Source organism: Schistocerca serialis, chromosome 7, assembly GCF_023864345.2.
Source record: "Schistocerca serialis cubense isolate TAMUIC-IGC-003099 chromosome 7, iqSchSeri2.2, whole genome shotgun sequence".
NCBI classification, from domain to species: Eukaryota; Metazoa; Arthropoda; class Insecta; order Orthoptera; family Acrididae; genus Schistocerca; species Schistocerca serialis.
The window spans coordinates 125,654,697-125,679,899 of record NC_064644.1 but is presented as its reverse complement, the minus strand read 5'-3'; the positions used below and the strand labels follow the sequence as shown (position 1 = coordinate 125,679,899).

Here is a 25,203-nt window from a genome sequence, read left to right as displayed (position 1 = left end):
TAATGGTTCAGGGATTCCGGACTGGAGCAGATTCGTTTGCCACGAAGACCTAGGCTGTAGGGAAGGGACCGTTTGATGTGGAATGGGTGGCAGCTGTCATAATGGAGGTACTGTTGCTTGTTGGTGGGTTTGATGTGGACGGACGTGTGAAGATGGCCATTGGACAGGTGGAGGTCAATGTCAAGGAAAGTGGCATGGGATTTGGAGTAGGACCAGGTGAATCTGATGGAACCAAAGGAGTTGAGGTTGGAGAGGAAATTCTGGAGTTCTTCTTCACTGTGAGTCCAGATCATGAAAATGTCATCAATAAATCTGTACCAAACTTTGGGTTGGTAGGCCTGGGTAACCAAGAAGGCTTCCTCTAAGCGACCCATGAATAGGTTGGCGTACGAGGGGGCCACCCTGGTACCCATGGTTGTTCCCTTTAATTGTTGGTATGTTTGGTCTTCAAAAGTGAAGAAGTTGGGGTCAGAATGAAGATGGCGAAGGTAACAAGGAAAGATGTTTTAGGTAGGGTGGCAGGTGATCGGCGTGAAAGGAAATGCTCCACCGCAGCGATGCCCTGGACGTGCGGAATATTTGTGTATAAGGAAGTGGCATCAATGGTTACAAGGATGGTTTCCGGGGGTAATAGATTGGGTAAGGATTCCAGGCGTTCGAGAAAGTGGTTGGTGTCTTTGATGAAGGATGGGAGACTGCATGTAATGGGTTGAAGGTGTTGATCTACGTAGGCAGAGATACGTTCTGTGGGGGCTTGGTAACCAGCTACAATGGGGCGGCTGGGATGATTGGGTTTGTGAATTTTAGGAAGAAGGTAGAACGAAGGTGTGCGGGGTTTCGGTGGGGTCAGGAGGTTGATGGAGTCAGGTGAAAGGTTTTGTAGGGGGCCCAAGGTTCTGAGGATTCCTTGAAGCTCCGCCTGGACATCAGGAATGGGATTACCTTGGCAAACTTTGTATGTGGTGTTGTCTGAAAGCTGACGCAGTCCCTCAGCCACATACTCCCGACAATCAAGTACCACGGTCATGGAACCCTTGTCCGCCGGAAGAATGACGATGATCGGTCAGCCTTCAGATCACGGATGGTTTGGGCTTCAGCAGTGGTGATGTTGGGAGTAGGATTAAGGTTTTTTAAGAAGGACTGAGAAGCAAGGCTGGAAGTCAGAAATATCTGGAAAGTTCGGAGAGGGTGATCTTGAGGAACAGGAGGTGGGTCCTGCTGTGACCGAGGACGGAACTGTTCCAGGCAGGGTCAATTTGGATAGCGTCTTGGGGAGTTGGATCCTCCCAATCCGAAACCTCTGTCCTATCCAAAGGCCTCACCTTCAGCCCCACTCCCAGATTCAACCAAACAGCCCTCGTCAAAGATTTACTGTCCTACACTCGTACTCTCTGCTGGAAATATCACTTTGCCACGGAGAAAAATGATCCGAATCCTACTCCTAATGATCCAACTCCCCAAGACACCATCCAAATAGAACCCTGCCGGGAACAGTTCCGTCCTCCTTCACAGCGGGACCCACCTCCTCTTCCTCAAAATCACCCTCTCCAAACCTTCCAGGAATTTCTGACTTCCAGCCTTGCTTCTCAGTCCTCCTTAAAAAACCTTAATCCTACTCCCAACATCACCACTGCTGAAGCCCAAGCTATCCATGATCTGAAGGCTGACCGATCCATCGTCATTCTTCCGGCGAATAGGGTTCCATGACCGTGGTACTTGATTGTCGGGAGTATGTGGCTGAGGGACTGCGTCAGCTTCCAGACAACACCACATACAAAGTTTGCCAAGGTAATCCTATTCCTGATGTCCAGGCGGAGCTTCAAGGAATCCTCAGAACCTTAGGCCCCCTACAAAACCTTTCACCTGACTCCATCAACCTCCTGACCCCACCGACACCGCACCCCTACCTTCTACCTTCTTCCTAAAATTCACAAACCCAATCATCCCGGCCGCCCCATTGTAGCTGGTTACCAAGCCCCCACAGAACGTATCTCTGCCTACGTAGATCAACACCTTCAACCCATTACATGCAGTCTCCCATCCTTCATCAAAGACACCAACCACTTTCTCGAATGCCTGGAATCCCTACCCAGTCTGTTACCCCCGGAAACCATCCTTGTAACCATTGATGCCACTTCCTTATACACAAATATTCCGCACGTCCAGGGCCTCGCTGCGATGGAGCACTTCCTTTCACGCCGATCACCTGCCACCCTACCTAAAACATCTTTCCTTATTACCTTCGCCATCTTCATCCTGACCCCAACTTCTTCACTTTTGAAGACCAAACATACCAACAATTAAAGGGAACAGCCATGGGTACCAGGATGGCCCCCTCGTACGCCAACCTATTCATGGGTCGCCTAGAGGAAGCCTTCTTGGTTACCCAGGCCTGCCAACCCAAAGTTTGGTACAGATTTATTGATGACATCTTCATGATCTGGACTCACAGTGCAGAAGAACTCCAGAATTTCCTCTCCAACCTTAACTCCTTTGGTTCCATCAGATTCGCCTGGTCCTACTCTAAATCCCATGCCACTTTCCTTGACGTTGACCTCCACCTGTCCAATGGCCAGCTTCACACGTCCGTCCACATTAAACCCACCAACAAGCAACAGTACCTCCATTATGACAGCTGCCACCCATTCCACATCAAACGGTCCCTTCCCTACAGCCTAGGTCTTCGTGGCAAACGAATCTGCTCCAGTCCGGAAGCCCTGAACCATTACACCAACAACCTGAAAACAGCTTTGGCATCCCGCAAATACCCTCCCGACCTGGTACAGAAGCAAATAACCAGAGCCACTTCCTCATCCCCTCAAACCCAGAACCTCCCACAGAAGAACCCCAAAAGTGCCCCACTTGTGACAGGATACTTTCCGGGACTGGATCAGACTCTGAATGTGGCTCTCCAGCAGGGATACGACTTCCTCAAATCCTGCCCTGAAATGAGATCCATCCTTCATGAAATCCTCCCCACCCCACCAAGAGTGTCTTTCCGCCGTCCACCTCACCTTCGTAACCTCTTAGTTCATCCCTATGAAATCCCGAAACCACCTCCCCTACCCTCTGGCTCCTACCCTTGTAACCGCCCCCGGTGTAAAACCTGTCCCATGCACCCTCCCACCACCACCTACTCCAGTCCTGTAACCCGGAAGGTGTACACGATCAAAGGCAGAGCCACGTGATTTACCAACTGACCTGCCTACACTGTGACGCTTTCTATGTGGGAATGACCAGCAACAAACTGTCCATTCGCATGAATGGACACAGGCAGACAGTGTTTGTTGGTAATGAGGATCACCCTGTGGCTAAACATGCCTTGGTGCACAGCCAGCACATCTTGGCACAGTGTTACACTGTCCGGGTTATCTGGATACTTCCCACTAACACCAACCTGTCAGTACTCCGGAGATGGGAACTTGCCCTTCAGTATATCCTCTCTTCTTGTTATCCGCCAGGCCTCAACCTCCGCTAATTTCAATTTGCCGCCACTCGTACCTCACCTGTCTTTCAGCAACATCTTTGCCTCTGTACTTCCGCCGTGACTGACATCTCTGCCCAAACTCTTTGCCTTTACAAATGTGTGCTTGTGTCTGTGTATGTGCGGATGGATGTGTGTGTGTGTATTGAGAAAAGTGACACACATGGGCATGAGGCTGGGATGGTCTAGTGGAATCTGGCCTCAGAAGGGTTGTGCGATCAGAGTATAAGTTATAAATTCCCATCTGCGTAACTCAAAGAAACTGGTCATGGGTGTGTGTGGTGGGGGTCCCAGGCAATGGCCTATTTGCGTGCACAGCTGCTTTAAGCTCACACCCATGTAGAAGACGGTTTTGAAGTTACATGAGATGATTGGTGTCACACACAGTTCAGTCTAGGCCGGTATTATCCTACTCCACTCCCAAGACAGGTGTATCCTACTATCATATCATAAAATACTTCTACCTTCCATCTGGTCTTCCACAGATGTCCAGCCCTTGTGGCAAAAATCTTTGGATATTGTATGTTAGTTTTAAGGATGATCTGGGCTATTTCATAGATTAAGTGGGTGCTGGAGTATCAGTTTGGGAGATGTGGGAAGGATGTTCCTCACTTTAGGGCATGATTAAATCTGGTCATGACTATAGTGAAAGATGTTGTTAAATTGTTTCAGTACAGAATAATACTGGTAGTGAAGGCATGCCCTCTCACACTCGATCTCTGAGTGTGGGTGGAAAATGAAATGTCGTGTGGCTATGGCCTCCCGCCTGGTGAAGTCTTTCGATTTGACGCCACTTCGGCGACCTGCGCGTCGATGGGGATGAAATAATGATGATTTGGACAACACAACACCCAGTCCCTGAGCGGAGAAAATCTCCGACCCAGCCGGGAATCGAACCCTTAGGATTGACAGTCTGTCACGCTGACCACTCAGCTACTGGGGGCAGAAAATTATGGCCATATGTGGAAGGACAAGGCGTCGAGGAAGTCCACCAACTAGGCTGCTTCAATACATTTACAGATTATTATACAACCATTTAGTCTGAAAGAGTGCCTCTATTCAATGGCACGAAATGGCTGTCTTCCATTTTTAAAAAGCTCATATGCTGCCCTACACATAATCAGGGTGGAATGACCACATAAACACATTTCTTTTGTTTTGTAAGTTACATAAATACTGTACTGGTGAGGTAAAATGAGAGCACCCTCTGATTTGGTTATAGTAATTTGATGCAGCCAGCTGTATTTAACTAACATCCTCAATTAGTAATTGAGGGGAATTTTAGAGAACTTAAAAAATTACAGTACAATACTCATATGGTCATTTAGTTCTACTTTTCATTTAAGGACAATAAATTGCAGAAATCTAAGATTCCAAGATAAATTAGTGGGTTTAGAAGAGGATTTGAATAAGAACAAGTGGGATACAGTAATATTGTCAAAATTGTTGAGATAAAGCAAAGGCCAAACTGAATTAAAATCAAGTCATAAACACCAGGGAAGAAATTATGGTGTAAAATTTATTGCAAACAAGAAAATTAAAAATACTACAGCTATCGAAGAAACTTCTGCTAGAACAGTAGCTCACTTTACAAATAAATGTTTACATTTATGCCTACACTCTCAAGCCCCCCCTAAGATGTGTGGTGAAGAGTACTTATGGTACCACAATCTATTCCCCCTTCTCTTTTCCATTTGTGGAGACTGAAGAAAGTTACTGGAATGTACAATCGCAGACTTTCAACAGTCTACCTCTCTGTGATACACAGTGTCTCTCTCGAATCCTCTGCCACTAGACACTGTTAGAGGCACTGTGTAAGTGCCTCTGTAATGCTCTTACACTTACTTAGTGAACACCCCCTCCCCCCAAATGGTGTTACAGATTCCAGATTGATGAGCACCATCAAATATCAGTCTTACCAATATTTTGTACATTACGCCTTTCTTGATGAATTACATTTCCTTAACATTGTTGCAATGAATCTTAGTCTAGCACCTGCTGATCAGGATGGTTACAATCAGATATTTTTAAGTTATTATTGTAACAGAAATTCCTGGAAGGAGCTATACATAAAAAAAATATTGCTGGGTGGAGCTTAGAACACATAACAGAAAACAACATTCCCAATAGCTTATGAGTGCTAGCTCTTTTCTGGCAAAAGTACTCCACACACAACCACAAAGACACTCAAAAGCACACTCCCACAGCCATGGTAAGAATGATTATTCATTCTTGATTATTGAAAGCACCTGCATGAGCTGGTGGAGGTGGGGAGGGGTTAATGGGAGAGAGGCAGGTATTCCATGCCACATAACAAATTGCAAGTACAATGGACAGGGCAAAAAGTTTAAGAAGAAGGAGAGGGGAAGGCAGTGCACAATCTGGATGGAGGAGGAGGAGGAGTGTGGAAAGAAGAGAAAGGGTTAGTGGAGGGTGTACAGGGTGATTGCATAAGAGTGCAGAATAGGATGGAGAGGCAGTCCCCATCTTCATAGTTCATAGAGACTTGTGCTGGAAGGTAATATCCAAATGGTCAACATAGTGAATCATCTGTTGAAGTCATTTGTGTTGTGGTATACAGCTTGGTTGGCAACTCAATGGTCAAGTTTGGCATTCATCATTGTTTGGTGATAGCCACTCGTGCAACTAGGCAGTTGGTTACTTATGCCCACATAGAATGCTGTACAGTAGTTGCAGCATAGCTGATATATAACATAGCTGATTTATAACATGGCTGCTTTCACAGATGGCCCTGCCTTTTATTGCGTAGGAAACACCTGAGAATGGACTGTGGTGAGTGAGTGTATGGAACAGATCTTGTACCTGGGCCAACCACAAAGGAATTACGTATGGTGTGCAGGACTGGAATAGAAATGGATAAGGATATACTGTCGGTTGGGTGAGCTGTGGAACTCTACTTGGGGAATGTGGGTAATATCTGTCATCTCTGGGCATGATGAGAGGTACTCTAAGCCCTGGTGGTGAATGATGTTGAATTTTTCAAGGCCAGGGTTATAGTGGGTGATCAGATGAGCATATGGTATGGGAGACTTTGAGGTGGATAGGATATTGTCTGCCAGTAACAGAGCTCTGGTAAGGTTATCGGTATATTTTCACAACTCCTTTCCACAGCAGATGCGGCATCCATAGATGAAAGGCATTAAGCAAGAGGCTTTTTGACCTGGAATGGGTGACAGCTGTCAAAGTGAAGGTACTGCTGATGCTTAGTGTACTTGACATGGACAGACACATTGACATCTAAGAATGTGACTCAATGAGTTGAGAAGGTCCAGGTGAAGTAGATTGGGGAAAATGTGTTGAGGTTATGGAGGAAAGAGCGAAGGTTATCCTTGCTGCGAGCACAGATCATGAAAATATCATCACTGAATCTGAACCAGATAAGAGGTTTTAGGTGTTGATTGGAAAGAAAGGATTCCTCCAGATGGTTCATAAATAAATTGACATAAGATAGTGGGTTGTTAGAAAAGGTAGTGTTCGATGGCATCAGTGCCATAGGTGTGGGAGGTGATGATGTGCAAAGACACATCCAAAGTGACAAACAAGGTGTCTGGTGATAATGAGCAGGAGCGGTGGAGAGGTGGTAAAGGAGTGAGAAGTGCCTTGAATGTAAAATAGAAGGTTAATGATAATAGTTTGGAAGTGTTGGCAAACAAATGCAGAGGTTCATCCTTTGGGAGCACTGTACCCAGCTGCAATGGGACAACCAGATGGGAGACCTGTGGGGTTGGGTTTGTGGAGTTTGAGGTGTTGGGTGTTGCTGTTGTTAGGAGAGAGATGGATTCAGGTGTCAGGTTATGGGATGACTTATGGCTAAGGCCTCGAGAAGCTGCTTGAGGTCATGTTGGACTTCTGGTATGGGATCATCGTGGTAAGGTTTGTATGCAGAGATGATCCCATCCCAGATGGCCAAGAGGACCTGAACACCTTAGGTCCAACTCCACAAACACAATCCCACACTGCAGGTCATCCCATTGTGGCTTGGCACAGTGCTTCCACAGAACGAATCTCTGCCTTTGTTGATCAACACCTCCAACCTGTTGTCCTTCATTCCCAGTCTGCATTCAAGACACTGCTCACTTTACTGCCTGTTCACAGTTCCTGTCCCATTACCACCAGAGTCCTAGCCGCTCACTGTGGATGTGATGGCCTTGTATACCAACATGCCCCATGCCCATGGCCTTGCAGCCGAGAAGCACTACTTTTCCAATCCTTCGAACGAATCGCACCCTGACCCACAATTTTTCAGTATTAATGCCAAATTTATAAACAAATCTATGGTTCTGCCATGGTTACTAGCATGGCACTATTTTCTGCCATCTTATTTATGAGCCACCTGGAGGAACCTCTCCTACCATGTCAACTTCTGAAACCTCTCATCTGGTTTAGAGGTTCACTGCTATTTTCATGGATGCATGGTGTGGACAAATTTTGCTCTTTCCTCCATAGCCTCAATACCTATTCCCAAATCTGCTTCACCTCAACTGTTCAAACTACCTTCCTAGATGTCAGTCTCAATCTGTTAGATGGATAGTCTGTCCATATCAACCAACAACCATACCTCCACTTTGACAGCTGTCATCCATTCCAGGTCAAAAAGTCTCTTCCTTATAACCTCACCATCTGTGGAAGAAAACAGGAGTTGTCAAAATATACCAATAACCTTATCAGGACCTTTACTGACAGTATTCTATCCACCTCATACATAAACAAATCTCCCATGCAATCTGCTCCTGAGACACAAGAAACCTGTTGACCAACAAGTCCCCTGAAAAGCTAAACTACATGCTCTTAGATAACCTCATCATGCCTCCAGGTGAGATGTGGGTAGGATAGATCTCCCTTCCTGCAGAATATCATTGTCCATCCCTAATTCAATCCTGCAGCTCATGGACCATTCCCTTGTGGTCAACCAGGTGCATGACTGGTTCTATACACCCATACCTTACTTCGTACCACATTCCAGTGTCAGTTACAAATGAATGCAGCCATGTAATGTAATGTATCAGGTATGCTGCAACTACTATACAACATTCTACTGTGGATACAATAGGTAACCAACTGTACACTCTGATGAAGGCCTGTTGCCAAACTATAGTGGATCAGAAACGTGTTCCCACTGCATCACCTTTTTCTTTTTCTCTTCTGTGCACACCACTCCTCTGTTCAGATTGTGCATTGCCTTCTCTCCAACCCCCCCCCCCCCCATGTGCAACCATTCATATTCTCTCTCACTATCCCCTCAGGCAACTGCTTTCAATAATCAAGCATGATTAATTGTCCTAGACACAGGCCACAGGAGTTTGTGTGTCTGTGAGAATGTGTACTTGTGCTACTAGAAACAAAGCTAGTGCGTTTCTGTACTCCACATATCTATCTCCTGTAGGTGAGTGGTTGACTTCCCTTTTTATTTATAGGTGTTTCATCACCTATAGCATGATATATAGTAATTTTTTTTCTTTAATCTATTTATGCGGTATATGTTGCACTCATTTACACTGGGTAAACGGCAAGTCCCTGAATGAATCATATCAATCTTCCTAAGTATTACTGAATCTCAGCCAGTCATTAGGTATTGCAAGCTTCCTACAGACAACAGCGTCATCGAGCTTCTGACCTTGTATTTTGTCCACTAGGTGACAGTGCAGAAGTCTATCAAATTCTTTCAAAAGTAAAGGAGTGGGACATTAACATGGATAAGACTAGCAAGCTGTGTTTAGCAACACGTGTTCATACAGAATCCATGTTAACTTATGTAGAGGAGATTTTTGCTGTCAAAAAGTCAGTTTGAGTATAAAACTTTTTATATTTCTACTACAGACTGGCATCAGTGATACAGGCCTATGATCATGTGCAGCTATCCAGCAACTCTTCTTGAAAAGGGGACTGATTCTTTCTTCTCACTTGCTATCCTTTGTTGCTCCAATGACAAATGAAAGCTATTAGAAGAGGAGCATGTTTATTTGCATTATCTCACATTGGATCCCTTTCGACTACTGAACAAAATTGATTCATTTTTTTACTCAGCAAACTTTTTTCTCAGTATCTTCCATTTCAGGATTTGTGCGACTGATGAACAAAGATACCTACTACAGACTGAATTCAATAATTGTCATCTTTTTCATTGTCAATATGATCACTGAGTGAATAAATGTTTGATCCATTTACTGACTTCCTATATGACCAAAACTTCTTAGCACTTACTGACTGGTTGGCAAAATTCACCAAAGGCTTCTACCACAGTGGCTCTTTCCCATCCCTCATGACAAGTACATTACTAAACAGCTGAAACAGTAATTCAGTACAAGTTAAATGTTGCTTATCTAATGGCTTCCAGAGGCAACATGTAACTTTCAATTTTTCATATTAAATTGTCTTTCATAATCTACTCAGTAAAAAATGTATTCTTGTGTTAAGGTTAAACCACGAGTATACTCGGGCAACGTAAATATTTTCAAAAAAATAAAACACTGCCTGTATCCATTTCAGCACTGATAATTGGCCACTGGGAGAGCATCTGGATTGTTTGTTTTGTTTTAGGGTACAAAAACAACTAGGGTCTTATGTGACCACATCAAAACCACAGAACATGAAGACGAAAAAGGAGTTAAAAGTGTATACATGCTAAGCTCATTCAAGGGAAGGAAAGACAGGTGAAAACAGTGACTTGGAGAAAGGTCCATAAAATATGCTATAGAGACAATGGAAGCCCTGAACTACAGATTAAATGTTCATTGCCATTTGAGAGCATCTGGTACTATATTTGAAGCACATTTACATTGTGCAGATTTGGATACTGGACAACAAAATGCATGCTTTCAGACTCTCTTGTATTGTTGAGGCAATTTTTTTTAAAAAAGGATATAAAGACCCTCAGTTTGACAGTGAATTTAGCTCAGAAAGTGAAGAAGAAGGTGATGTTACGTCACTAAAGACTGAAAGTGACATTTCAGTGGTATGAGAATAATACATCCACTGTGCTCCAGTCAGCTCTTGTAATACATGGATAGGCTTCACAGAAGCTAAAAAATCAAGTTTCAGAATATTTTAATCAAAGTCCAGTGCACAAGTATACTCAGGGTTTTATTACAGGCAGTTTTCAAAATGTATTAACTTAGTTTATGATCTTTAAAAGCTGTAATATGTAATGTCATTCATTATAGGATGTCTTTCATAATAAAAAGAATAATTTTTTGGAACACAGTTTTGAAAAAAAATGAACAGTTAATACATCAATTATTAAAGTTAGATACTGAACATGTATTGAGTAACTGTAACTCGTGGCACGCAAATATCCATTATTTGACAATCCCCAAAATAAGGAAAAGAAAAGTTTCTTTTCCGTACTAGATGTTCACTGTTCCTGAAGGAAAACTTCAGCATCAGGCATAACGTTTTAATTTATTAGGTTTTTACTAATTATTCACAATACATTTTGCTGACACACACATATCTTTTTTTTTAAAAAAAACAAAAAACAAAGATGATGTGACTTACCATACGAAAGCGCTGGCAGGTCGATAGAAACACGAACAGACACATACATACACACAAAATTCAAGCTTTCGCAACAAACTGTTGCCTCATCAGGAAAGAGGGAAGGAGAGGGAAAGACGAAAGGAAGTGGGTTTTAAGGGAGAGGGTAAGGAGTCATTCCAATCCCGGGAGCGGAAAGACTTACCTTAGGGGGAAAAAAAGGACAGGTATACACTCGTGCCGCCAGGCCTCAACCTCCGCTAATTTCAAGTTGCTGCCGCTCATACCTCACCTGTCATTCAACAACATCTTTGCCTTTGTACTTCCGCCTCGACTGACATCTATGCCCAGACTCTTTGCCTTTACAAATGTCTGCTTGTGTCTGTATATGTGTGGATGGATATGTGTGTGTGTGTGTGTGTGTGTGTGTGTGTGTGTGTGTGTGTGCGCGCGCGCGAGTGCATACCCGTCCTTTTCCCCCCCCTAAGGTAAGTCTTTCCGCTCCCGGGATTGGAATGACTCCTTACCCTCTCCCTTAAAACCCACTTCCTTTCGTCTTTCCCTCTCCTTCCCTCTTTCCTGATGAGGCAACAGTTTTTTGCGAAAGCTTGAATTTTGTGTGTATGTATGTGTCTGTTCGTGTTTCTATCGACCTGACAGCGCTTTCGTATGGTACGTCACATCATCTTTGTTTTTAAATATATTTTCTCGCGTGGAATGTTTCCCTCCATTATATATATATATATGCAACATTATATCACTGTACAACATGTACTTCATGAGATATGACATTGACATGCATGAAAAGCTAGCTTATATTTAAACAGAGTTCTTTTATACGTAGGAGTTTGATTCTTTAAAGAATCAGGGGTGGGGAGTTACTGGTACTGCTCTAAGGCATATACTTCAATGCTTTTGAATTTTTATCCATGTGTGCACATCTTTCCCTCTGACCAGAATGTCAGTTGTGACTACTCAGACACTCTGCAATTTCTCTGATATTATTACTAAGCAAACATATTTTCCTACTTTCTTAACATTCCTCATAACAACAGAAGTCCTCATCTACATTAATCCATTCAAAAATTTCTGTTCGGGTGGTTACTGGGAGGCTTAGGACATTGCCCTCAAGAGTTATTTCTGTAACTATCTACTCACTGTAATGTGCGTATATGACAATCTCCCATGAAGCCCTGTCTCTGGCAGCAGTTTGGATTACATGACTCTCCTATAGCCGGCAAATTGAATTTACAGTAGCACAATGTGGAAATTTAAAACATGCTTCAGGTTTTCTCTGAAGCACTCTACTCCTACAGCCACTTCCTCAGGCAGGTAATAAAAGTGAAACCCCACTTTTACAATTCTCAAGGGCCTTCAAAAAATAGTGTAAAATGTGGGAAATAACATTTTAAGTGGTAAAAATTACGTATAGGATACCCCCTTGCATTTTTCGCACTTATGTATATGTACATAATAGGGATCAAAATACTTGTCAAGAACTTGTGTATTATCTAATAAAAAGTGCTGATGTCATTGGACCTGATAACTGGCTTGGAAGTAGAAATGTTTGACTCAATTTCATACATCATAATGTTTTTGGAAAGCCTGCAACTGTCAAAATAGTGAAATAATGCACTAGGTATGTATTTTTTCATGCTTAACATGATGCATATCAAGAATTTTTTGTTGTTGTCAAGTGCAATTAAGTACGTAAGTATTTTGTGAGATGCTTCAGTATGTGTTATTCTGCATCTCTTACACTGTAGTCATCTTTTTGAAGTTATCACATACTGTGCCTCCTCACTTATGCAGAAAACCACCAGGGTTGCCAACTATCCCCTATTTCCCTGGAAACCCCGTGTTCTGGTTATTTTTTGATTAGATCCCATGCCCTATATCATTTCAAACTCATCACATATTTTTCTAACTTTTGCAATGGTGGTTAAAACAATTTTTATTTTGCCTGACACACCACGGCTTTCCCTACTATCTCCACCCCTGTGGTGAAGAAAAACTATTCCTAATACTGTATGGTCATTTCTCTGTTTCTGCAAAGTGAAGGGAAATTTCAAAGCTTTTTGAATTTTAGATATAGAATGAAGTGAAATTATCCTATATTTACCAACTAGACAGCTTTCTTTAACAGGAGCAGTTGTCAGAACCATTACAAATTGGGAACCCATTAACATTCAACATGAAAGTATTGATGGTTGTCCCAAAGCTCTGAAGTTTTTGCTTTTTTTTATAATGATTCTGATAATAGTCAACGTTGGACATTTATTCAACTTTTTTCCATATTGGTGCAGTTGTTTTAGAATGTTTTAACTTTTTGGAATGCTCTGATATTAGTATAATGGAAACTTGATGCAGCCAAGACTCTGATTAGTAAAACTGAGCAAAGAATGGTATATATTTTAGTAGTGGAGCAAATGGAGTTGTTTTCAATAAGTTCACTGTTTTAGAAAACACCTTGAAGATAATGTTATGGACTTTTAAGTCGAATTGAAAACATATTTAGTCACGAATTTCAAAGTTGAAGATCATTTGCCAATCGCAGTACAATCTTGGATGCCTCTTTGTCTTGGTACAAGCTCAAATTTAAGCACTTTCAAGAAGTAATTAACCGACTTCGGTTAGCTGATGTAGTTGAAGATTGTTTGAATGACCAACATTGTAACACAGAAGATATTTTGAATCAAGGGTTGTGCATTGAACAGAATGCAATCAGAAGGTGCCTTAGTGTTTTCTGTACCTTGAGAGCCAAAAATGTTCAGGTTCCAAATTTGCTAAATGTGCTCAGGTCTGTATTAAGAATTATTCCTAGTGCAAATGCTGAGGCAAAATGAACTGTGAATAGACCGAATTGTACAATAAATGTACCCTGAGCTCATATAAGCAACACTGCAATTAGCAGTGAATTTTAATTTTAGCTGTATATAATGCTTTACATATGTAAAATTGAATGAATCTTTGCAATATATACATATATATATATACACACACACACACACACACACACACACACACACACACACACACACACACACTCCTGGAAATGGAAAAAAGAACACACTGACACCGGTGTGTCAGACTCATCATACTTGCTCCGGACACTGCGAGAGGGCTGTACAAGCAATGATCACACGCACGGCACAGCGGACACACCAGGAACCGCGGTGTTGGCCGTCGAATGGCGCTAGCTGCGCAGCATTTGTGCACCGCCGCCGTCAGTGTCAGCCAGTTTGCCGTGGCATACGGAGCTCCATCGCAGTCTTTAACACTGGTAGCATGCCGCGACAGCGTGGACGTGAACCGTATGTGCAGTTGACGGACTTTGAGCGAGGGCGTATAGTGGGCATGCGGGAGGCCGGGTGGACGTACCGCCGAATTGCTCAACACGTGGGGCGTGAGGTCTCCACAGTACATCGATGTTGTCGCCAGTGGTCGGCGGAAGGTGCACGTGCCCGTCGACCTGGGACCGGACCACAGCGACGCACGGATGCACGCCAAGACCGTAGGATCCTACGCAGTGCCGTAGGGGACCGCACCGCCACTTCCCAGCAAATTAGGGACACTGTTGCTCCTGGGGTATCGGCGAGGACCATTCGCAACCGTCTCCATGAAGCTGGGCTACGGTCCCGCACACCGTTAGGCCGTCTTCCGCTCACGCCCCAACATCGTGCAGCCCGCCTCCAGTGGTGTCGCGACAGGCGTGAATGGAGGGACGAATGGAGACGTGTCGTCTTCAGCGATGAGAGTCGCTTCTGCCTTGGTGCCAATGATGGTCGTATGCGTGTTTGGCGCCGTGCAGGTGAGCGCCACAATCAGGACTGCATACGACCGAGGCACACAGGGCCAACACCCAGCATCATGGTGTGGGGAGCGATCTCCTACACTGGCCGTACACCACTGGTGATCGTCGAGGGGACACTGAATAGTGCACGGTACATCCAAACCGTCATCGAACCCATCGTTCTACCATTCCTAGACCGGCAAGGGAACTTGCTGTTCCAACAGGACAATGCACGTCCGCATGTATCCCGTGCCACCCAACGTGCTCTAGAAGGTGTAAGTCAACTACCCCGGCCAGCAAGATCTCCGGATCTGTCCCCCATTGAGCATGTTTGGGACTGGATGAAGAGTCGTGTCACGCGGTCTGCACGTCCAGCACGAACGCTGGTCCAACTGAGGCGCCAGGTGGAAATGGCATGGCAAGCCGTTCCACAGGACTACATCCAGCATCTCTACGATCGTCTCCATGGGAGAATAGCAGCCTGCATTGCTGCGAAAGGTGGATATACACTGTACTAGTTCCGACATTGTGCATGCTCTGTTGCCTGTGTCTATGTGCCTGTGGTTCTGTCAGTGTGATCATGTGATGTATCTGACCCCAGGAATGTGTCAATAAAGTTTCCCCTTCCTGGGACAATGAATTCACAGTGTTCTTATTTCCATTTCCAGGAGTGTGTGTGTGTATATATATATATATATATATATATATATATATAATGGAAGGAAACATTCCACGTGGGAAAATTTATATATAAAAACAAAGATGAGGTGACTTACCGAACAAAAGCGCTGGCAGGTCGATAGACACACAAACAAACACAAACATACACACAAAATTCAAGCTTTCGCAACAAACTGTTGCCTCATCAGGAAAGAGGGAAGGAGAGGGGAAGACGAAAGGAAGGCGCACTGGGTACCTACATCTGTTGTCTATGCACTGACGCCATTACAGTCTGATTCTTCCTTGTTTACATTGTGTAGTCAGTGTTTAAGATGTTTTCGATAATCGTGAGTCCCACCGACTGTGAAGTACGGGCTGTTATAAGATATCTTAGTGCTAAAGGCCTAAAAGCGAACGATATTCATCATGAGATCTGTGCAGTTTACGGAAAAAACATGAGTGATGGAATGGTAAGAAAGTGGGTGACAGCATTTAAAGATGGCTGCACAAATGTGCATGATGAACAACAGAGTGGGCATCCTTTGGTCGTTAATGAAAGTTTGGTGCAGGAAGTGGACAATAAGGTGAGAGAAATCAGACGCTTTACGATTTCCTCCTTGCGGGATGACTTTCTAATGTTTCTCATGGCATTGTGACTGAGCACCTGAATTACCGAAAATTGTGCACACGTTGGCTACCGCAAATGTTGATGGATGTGCACAAAACCAAACATTTAGACAGTGCATTGACTTTCCTTGAGCGGTACCACGACAATGATGATTTCTTAAGCCAAATTGTTACGGGCGATGAAACATGGGTGGCCTACGTCACACCAGAATCAAAGCAACTGTCCATGGAAGTTCAGGAAGGCCATCATTTTCCTGCAGGACAATGCCCATTCTGCATGTCGCGAGTCAGACCAATGATTTCATCACATATTTTCACTGGGAAATTCTAGATCCTCCATACAGCCCCGATCTTGCGCCCAGTGACTACCATCTGTTCCTGCACTTGAAGAAACACTTTGGCGGTCAGCGTCTTCAAGACGATGACGAAGTCAAAACAGTGGTGATGCAGTGGTTAACAAGTCAGGCGGCAGACTTCTATGAGAAGGGTATTCAAAAGCTGGTACAACGTTATAACAAGTGCCTCAATATTGACAAAAATTATGTAGAAAAGAAGATTAAGGTACAGGCTTTCATGTAACAATAAAATTATTGAGATATCTTAGCACGTTTTTTTAAAATTCGAAAACGGTACTTACTTTAAAAAAAAACACGCCTCGTACCTTCCTACTATTCTTTGTAAAAAATAATAATAATAATAATAATAATAATGCTTATTTTGTTGGCTCCCTTCTCGATCCTGTATTTTCCAATTGCTGTGTTTAACCAAAAACCTATGAGCAATGCTAAGTGAATGACTGTGTAAACTAGTGCTACAAGTGGCCAAACGCCTAAATATGGTTTGACAAAGCTGTCACGATGATCACAACAATCACAAAACTGTATTTGTGTGGTAGAGACAGTTTGGAAATTGTTGCGATTGATCATGAGATCTTAATTCGAACAAACCTAGTTACTCCCGTCAACCACCACGCCAAGTAGAACTTAGCAGCTGCAGTAGGCGATACGACATGAATTGTTCCATCTTTTACATGTTTATCGGTTCAAATCCACTGAGTGGAATACCACATAATATTTGTAAACACTACTGAACAGCCAATATTTTTTTTCTCCATGAACATTTTTTCGTAATGCGTAAATCGCAGGAAAATTATAAACATGTTTATGCAAAATTGGGTGCTAATTACTGTCGTGGACACAAGAAATTTGACAAGACAAATAAAAAAATGTCGTAAATGGCAGGAAAACATTAACTTTCAGGAATGTAAAAGCGGGGTTATACTGTGTGTGTGTGCGTGTGTGTGTGTGTGTGTGTGTGTGTGTGTGTGTGTGTGTGTGTGTAAATGCATCTGGTTTCTATGTTTGTGCTTACCTTAAACCAGGTTAGTTCACATTTGTAATCTCATTAGGTACTATCAAGTTCTGTATGCCAATACACTGGCACCTCATTTATCCATTCTGAATTTAGTATTTTGCTGTTATTCATGTCTGGTTTCAGCCAGTCTCTGCTTCCAATACTGTCTTGGAATTATTAACTGACAATAATTATTGTATCTTTCTGTTCCTCCTGCATGTTGGATAATTTTTCTATGGAGTTGATTCGTCATTGATCACACAGAGGAATCCAAGTTTCAAAACCAAAATTACATGCCAAGTGTACTTTGCTATTCACATAGCCACTCCCATTTTGTAATGTTCACCTGACCTATTGAGGGGGGCCCCTACAGTTCTCCACCTATTAGCAGAGATCAAGAAATTCATATCAGAGATCAGTGCAGAATTGTCTGAGCTTCTACTTTAGACCTTTCACACTGTTCCAAACCAGAGCACTGTGATTGCCTCCAGGTACGTTGCTGCAAATAGTGCGAGACTAACAATGTTTGACCATCTTGTCAACTGCCTAAAGGAATCAAGGATAGCCTCAGAACCAGGCAGCAGGCATCATTTGTGCCAACATGGGCCACAATTTTTAACTGGTTGCACCCACTGGGTTTAAACAGCCACTTCGAGTCTCCTCCACATCTCGGGCAAGTATGTGAGTGCACGCTGGCATTCATTTCCAACCTGTCTGCTACTTACCTCAGAGGCTTCATCACCTCCTCCCAATAACCAATAAACTGACCCTTGTGCTATCTTGCACTGAGCAGGAAAATTGGCCACTGGCCCAACAGATTGGCCTCCTGTGCTGACTGGTCAGTAACTCTTACCTGTTGCTAAGGCAAAAGAGGGCAGACATGTGGTCAGTTCTTATATTCACTCTCTACTAAGAGATTCACAAACCCACCACTGTCTGTATCTCACCCTCTAGTTAGAACAACATCAGTCAGATGTTACACAATGGAAAACGCAGTGATTTCCAGGAGATTCCTGTGACACCAAAGATGTTGCAGCTTTGGCCACTGGTGCCCCACCTACCGTATCGACTATGGTCAATGCAGCTTCCAGCTGTTTCTAGACAGTGGCCAGTTCATTCTATGTCTGCATGCAAGCACAGGCTTGAACTGCTAAACAAGAAAAGAAAGCTACCTGTGGTGTCTTTCAGATGGTGTTGAAATCAATACTACTAACTGGGAAAATGGAAGGGGAAAGCTCCTGTGTGAGACTAACTGAGCATAGCAAACTGCCACAGTTCAATAACTAGCAGTAATGGTGGCACACAGTTCAGACTACACTGGTGATTGCAAAAGAAACAAACTCTTACAACAAAACTAATGACTCATCTGAAATCAGATGAACAGTTCAAATTCACTTCTCTCAGAAGCATGTAAAGAAACTAGTAAAGTAATAATGTGCATGGAATATCTTCTCAGTCTATGCATCAATGAGCACTCATTCTGACATGTTCGAAACATCTGATTAGTTAAAATGTATGTGGATGATACAATTGTATGCGTCTGATTCCGGGCATAACCTCATATGGCGAGGGGTGGGAACACATAATGTATCCAGGAACATTATCTAACATGATCATTTTGATGGTCCAGGTTTTAGGGGTCTGGATGCATAATGTTGCATGGGTGCTCTGACTTCCAAATCTTTGAACATTCACCGGTCAGCATCATTGTGACATTATACTCCCTTCCCCATGTGCATCTTCTCAAGGGTGTATTCAGCCCTGAATTCATTTTTACAAATGACAAAGCATGAGCACATCGAACAGCAAAGGTGAAGGAGCTCACATCGAACAGCAAAGGTGAAGGAGCTCTTGTACGTGAGGATATTCATCGTGTACACCACTGGCCTGCCTGTCGCTCCTCCAACCCTCACCCCAATGTGCGCGCACCCCCCTCCCCCCCCACTTAAATCCCATCATGTAATGTGTTGAGATAGACTACACCCACGACAACCTATTTCAAGACAGAGTGCTGTAAGAACATCGACAGCATTTGGAAGCACTGCTGAAAAAACTAGGTTGCAATTATGGAGGGCAACAACCTACCTTCCCCTGGCTGGGAGAGTGTTTCCAAAACTCTTACCTCCTGGCTGTGATGAAAAATGGATGACTTGGAAGTCCCTGAATATACTGACACCTGGAGTTTGCAGATCAAAAGTCAGTGGGAATAAACCAATCAAAATGATATTCTGTGTGACTGTGGAGAAGACAAGACTGTTCCTCATGCTTTAGTGTCAACGGTGTCCAGCCTCCTGCACAGAACATGAACATCATGGAGCATAAAATCCATTGGAAGTGGCCAAGTTTGAGCAAAATTAGTATAGTCATAACTGTATACAATATTGTATGCTTCTAGTATGAGAAAAATTGCAGCATGTCCACATTCACCAATGACCATACGGCAGTTGCCAACTGCACAGACTGACAAGTGGAACACACGAGCACTCCTCACCAACCTTGCAACCAGTATGGGAGCATGTTGTGGTGCATGCATTGCCTTTCAGGGTGACCATACACCCCATTAATGTCCTGCGGACCACCACAAATCACGGTGACTTCAGTGTAATTATTATCTTTGAATGGAAGTGATATTTCTGTTCATCCGTCGCTTATGTCTTTCAGCTACCTTCTGTAGTATACTGTAGCAGTTTGTTTATGTATAGTTGAAGTTTCATTCAGCTATGTTAGAGTGTCATGCAAAAGGTACTTTCATCCTTGTGTATGAAGAGCATCCAAAAACTGAGTGTTGCTTGGTGAGAATTATTAGGAGAGAAGACAATACAAACAAATGGATCAAGAACCAAACTGAAAGAGGCAGGTAGTGTGTGCAGAATTCGTAATCATAAAGCATTGGCAAGGTCATAAATTACTCAAGAGACACCATTTAAAAATTATGTTTAACATGGGAAAATGGGAGGGGGAGGGGGGAGAGAAACAGTTCAACAAGAACATTTTCATAGATTACAATTGTGTACCATGTCATGCCCCGAATTCACAGTATTTCCATCCTTGGTTAATCTTATCCACTAAATAAGCCAAACACATCTTATGTCTCAAACCAAAGCTTCATTCTGCCACCATGTACCTGTTAGAATTGTAGAAGTCCACAGAAGCTGTCCTGCACATATTGCTATACTAGCACACCAGGCAGAAAAATTTAAGTTGCAATGAAACTTTCTGACAGAATGTTACATCATCATTGTTAGATAAGGCAATGGATAGGGCCTACTTGTCATCTATGTATGTGTGGATAAATGCAATGTAATAATAAATCAAACTTCTTGAAAATTTTTTCAGACCAAAACAAAAAAGTACAATTTTGAAAACAATCACACGGGTAACCAAACCATTCATTTAAACTATCCAAAAAAGTTTTATACCACCCTCATGACTTACATAGCTCATTTTTTATGGAAGTCATTCTCAATGCTTTTTGGATGATACAAAATTGCTACACACAGCTACCTGTGTAATAGAGGTAAATAGTCAAACATTCTCAGTGCAGTGTGATCTCTTTCAAATTTTGAACAGGAAAATTTTGCTTGTGTACATTTTTCTGACAGCTACCTAAAGTAGTCATTTGTAGCTTAGACCATGTGTGATTTTTGGCTTTATGGCAAAAAGGGTTGTTAGTAGGATACATCACCCGCCTGCTGAAATGGTGTACAGGACAAAGGTGTTATTCATAGATTCATCACACACAGAGTCAACAGTATACTCTGATCTCCCTTGACAAGTGCAGAATTTGTCTTACTCCTGATGATCATTACAGAAGAGTGTGCATGTGGTCTGGTCAGGTACCAATCCACAAGTCAGATACACAGTCCCAAAGGTTCAGCAAAGTGAGAGGTCAGTCATTTTTTGAGCCAAACTCATGTATGGATGTTTGACGCCCATCATTGTCAAGAATAATTTGAGGGCTTTGCAGTATTGAGACAGAATCCAATCCTTCAAACTATTTAGCCCCTTAGTCAACATTTAGGCAATAAGTTGATCTTTCAAGACAATATTTCACACCATGCCCACCTCATGAACACCTTTTTTTCCAAATGGAATGGTCTGCAGTAGTTGCTGTCATGAACCCAAATAAGTACACTTGAGATCAATTATAACTTGCAGTTCGCTATCACAGGACAACTCCTGTCACACTGCATGAGGTACCCCAGAAGGGGCAGCTGTAGAAGAATCATCAGGCTTGAGCCACAACATTTCAACCAGCTTGTGGACAGCATGTCCAGGAGGATCCAACCACATCACAATGCACAGGGTGAAGTAACATGGTATCAAACGTTACCCTGCAGCAGATTATGATTTACAGTTGTTTCATAGTGATACACTGAATTACAATAATTTACGGCTTATAATTCCTCACCTTCAAGTGTTTTACGAATTTCCTCATCAGTTTCCCCAAGGCCCAACATTATAGATGATTTAGTAATCAGATCTTGTTTTATTTCTTTGGCTCCCTTGAGCACAGTTAATGACTGCCTGTAACAAATAAAAACATCAAGAATTATCTGAATTGTTAAGATCTTAGTTGCAATGTCAATCTGTCATTTTTATTCTTGAAAGTGAGATTGAAGTAGACTGTTAGAAATTAAGATATTGGGCAGTGTATCTTCAGGGGAGGGGGTGGGGGGCGGCGCAGGGGGAAACACACACACACACACACACACACACACACACACACACACACACACACACACACACACACACTTGTTTGTTATGGACAAAGCCACACTCGTTCATTTATGGCACATACGTAGACAGAGAGTCTTGCCTACCAGTTGCAATGCATATTGCATATCTCAAAATAAGGTACAGAGATGTTTAGCCACCTGTGCAACAGAGTTATTCATTTTAAAATATTCTTTTATTAGAATATTTTAAATCAGTATTTTCTGGAAAACACATCTTGTATTCTTAAATTTTTTCATACAATTAAAGCTGAGAAACTCCGCAACAGTATGTATAATACCCAATGGCAGCTTTTAGAAAGTGCAGACAATGTAAGTACTATAGATGAATCATTAAAAATTGAAGCGAGTAACTGTATCACGTCTAAGATATCTTGTTGTTTGCCATTGTGTGCAGCTGCTGACTGTTGGACAGATGGGATACACAGTTTTAACAAATAATGCAAGGATTAAAGGTAATAACTTGCCATACAGTTGTAGTGTTGAGTTTCTGCAAGCACATAAATAAAACTAAAAATTTTGGTGCATTCAGATGAACTGTTCTTCAGAGTTAATAGACTACACTTACTTGCATACAAAAGCATGTATGTGTATTCTATTATCTATGAAGTGAGACTTGTATAAAGGCTAGCAATGTTATCACTCCTTGTAAATGGCCTGTCAATGACTCAAAGCCTCAAGTATACAGTGTGATGATACCTCTACCCCTTCCATTATTTATATTCCACCAAGTACTTTTCATTACCTTACTTGCGTATCTAATAAAGACAGTCACACACAACCTTCAGCATTACCTTCCCCCTCCCCCCTTATCCAAGTTATCCTTTCCACGAAGGCCTCTAAGGTACCTCTTAATGCAGTGTCAGTATGGTGGAAAAGATACATGAAAACGCACAACACGAGAAATGGATTAACATAAAACAACTGTAGTTCCGACAAAATAGTACATAGCCGCACAAATTTTTTCTTTTACCACAAAACAAAAATTGTTAAAACTTTAAGAGACTTTCCTTCTCAGACAAACAAATGGACCTTTTTCTGTAGTCTGGACATGACACTGAATAAAATAAACAATTATTCCTTCTGTAGCTGATTTAATGTTTGTCTTTGTGTACTGCCAGTGTTAAACATTTTAATTTGGTAAAGGGGGGGGGGGGGGTGAGGCTTGCAATTTGTGTGCCAAAATCATTTCTTTCAAGTACAGTAAATTTAATTTTTTAAATGCAGTGGCATACGGAAACAAATCACTGTTTTACATAAATGAAAATGGATCTGCCCAAGTAGTTGATAAAAAAAGAGTCATTAAAACAGAAGCCTAAAGTAGTTTGGCATTGCTAATTCCGAACTGTCGAAGATAATTAAAAATAGACATTGAATTACAGCAGCACTTGGACACAGTAGATGAGAAGGCAGCGATACAGGGTTGTAGCCTAATCCCCAATGTTATTCAGTCTGTAAATTGAGCAAGCAGTAAAGGGAAACCAAGGAGAAATCTGGGAAGTGAATTAAAGTTCAGGACAAAGAAATAAAAACTTACAGGCTAGCCGATGACATTGTAATTCAGACAGAGAGAGAGCAAAGGACATGGAAGAGCAGTTGAACGGAATGGACAGCATCTTGAAAGGAGGGTGGAAGATATACATCAATAATGGAAAACATCTGATAAATAATTATTACTTAGCAACAACGTTTTGTAGAAAATACAAAAAAAGAGATGGCCTTGTCATCTATGATAAAAACAGTGTCAGACATAGAGCAACTGAGATGCAGAATTATTGTTCAGAACAACATTTGGAAGTGTGCGTGCCATAGAATTGTCCTTAAATAATTCTGATATATCAATAGTAACAGTACACAGGGTACCTTTAGGGAGCTGGAGCCTCTTTTTGAAGTAGTAAAATGCTCTCCTAGTAAACATATTTGAATGCAGAAGTAGTGTGATAGTGCTTGGGAACTTCAGTGTAAACTTTCTAACAAATTCGAGACCGACCAGACGTAGAAAATTTGATGTTCACATATAATCTTGCTTCTGTAGTGAGTTCCCCTACTAGAATAACTTAATGTACCAGCACAATAACTGATGATATATTTATAAACTAGACCAAAATACACTGGTCAAAACAATTAGGGGATCAGTTGAGATATTCAGGTTCTGAAGTATTGTCATTGGCAGAATGAACTACAATGGTTCAACATCTTTCTGTCAGTTCTACGGAGTGGAGGCAACAACATATGGTCACCGAGATGGAGGTAATAATGGAAAGCTGCTGCAGAAGGGGTTGGTGTTGAGTTGTTTACTCTATCAAACGAATTATACAAGCAGTTGGGTTCAAATAGTGTAGCGAGCAGGTAATGCAATGCAACAACAACTTGACTTACCCGAAACTATGGTGTGGAGAGTCATAGAACAGTTGAAAGTGGGACTGAGAAAGAGGGAGATGGGTGCAGCTGTTGGACTGTCCCAAAGTGTAATTTCCAGGGCCTGGGTGCGACTTTAGACAACAGGAACCGTTAAAAGAAGGCAAGGCCGAGGTCGTCCACAGCTAACACCAGCAAGAGATGACCGTTATCTCCAGTTAACAGTCCATCGAGAAAGTAGGCTGAATGCAACTCAGCTGCAATGCATCTATCAGGCAGCAACAGAACACGCAATATCAACACAAACAGTCCCAAATCACCTTCGGAAACATAGCCTCTATGCATGGAGGCCTATGGTGTGTGTCCCATTAAAACCACCACACCATTTAGCCCACAAAACTGGACGGAGGAATTTCAGGATTGGAGTCTTAACGAATGGTGCTGGGTGCTGTTCGCAGATGAGTCAAGATTTTGTGTTCAGTCAGACAATCGTCATTCCCTCTTCTGGAGAGAACATGGAACTTGAAACAATTTATCTTTTGGTCTCCTCCTACAATACCCTCTTGTTACCATAGTATTTCTACTTGGCCTTGTCCTTTTACTGATTTGATCCTCTTTTGCCTTCGCTATTTCATCTCTTAAAGCTACCCATTTGTTGTCTTCTGTATTCTTTCACATAATGCTCCCTCTGAAACTCT

At 42.4% G+C, this 25,203-nt stretch overlaps 1 protein-coding gene across 2 annotated transcripts in view; it reads right to left on the bottom strand.

The window, feature by feature from the left end:
* The window catches only part of LOC126412654 (lipoyl synthase, mitochondrial), a 115,180-nt gene that overhangs the window by 3,103 nt on the left and 86,874 nt on the right, over nucleotides 1-25,203 (bottom strand). For both annotated transcript variants that reach the window (XM_050082353.1, XM_050082354.1), the window contains exon 6: nucleotides 21,823-21,938. In XM_050082353.1, coding sequence (XP_049938310.1) covers nucleotides 21,823-21,938 — 116 coding nt within the window. The remainder of the gene's footprint in view (nucleotides 1-21,822; nucleotides 21,939-25,203) is intronic.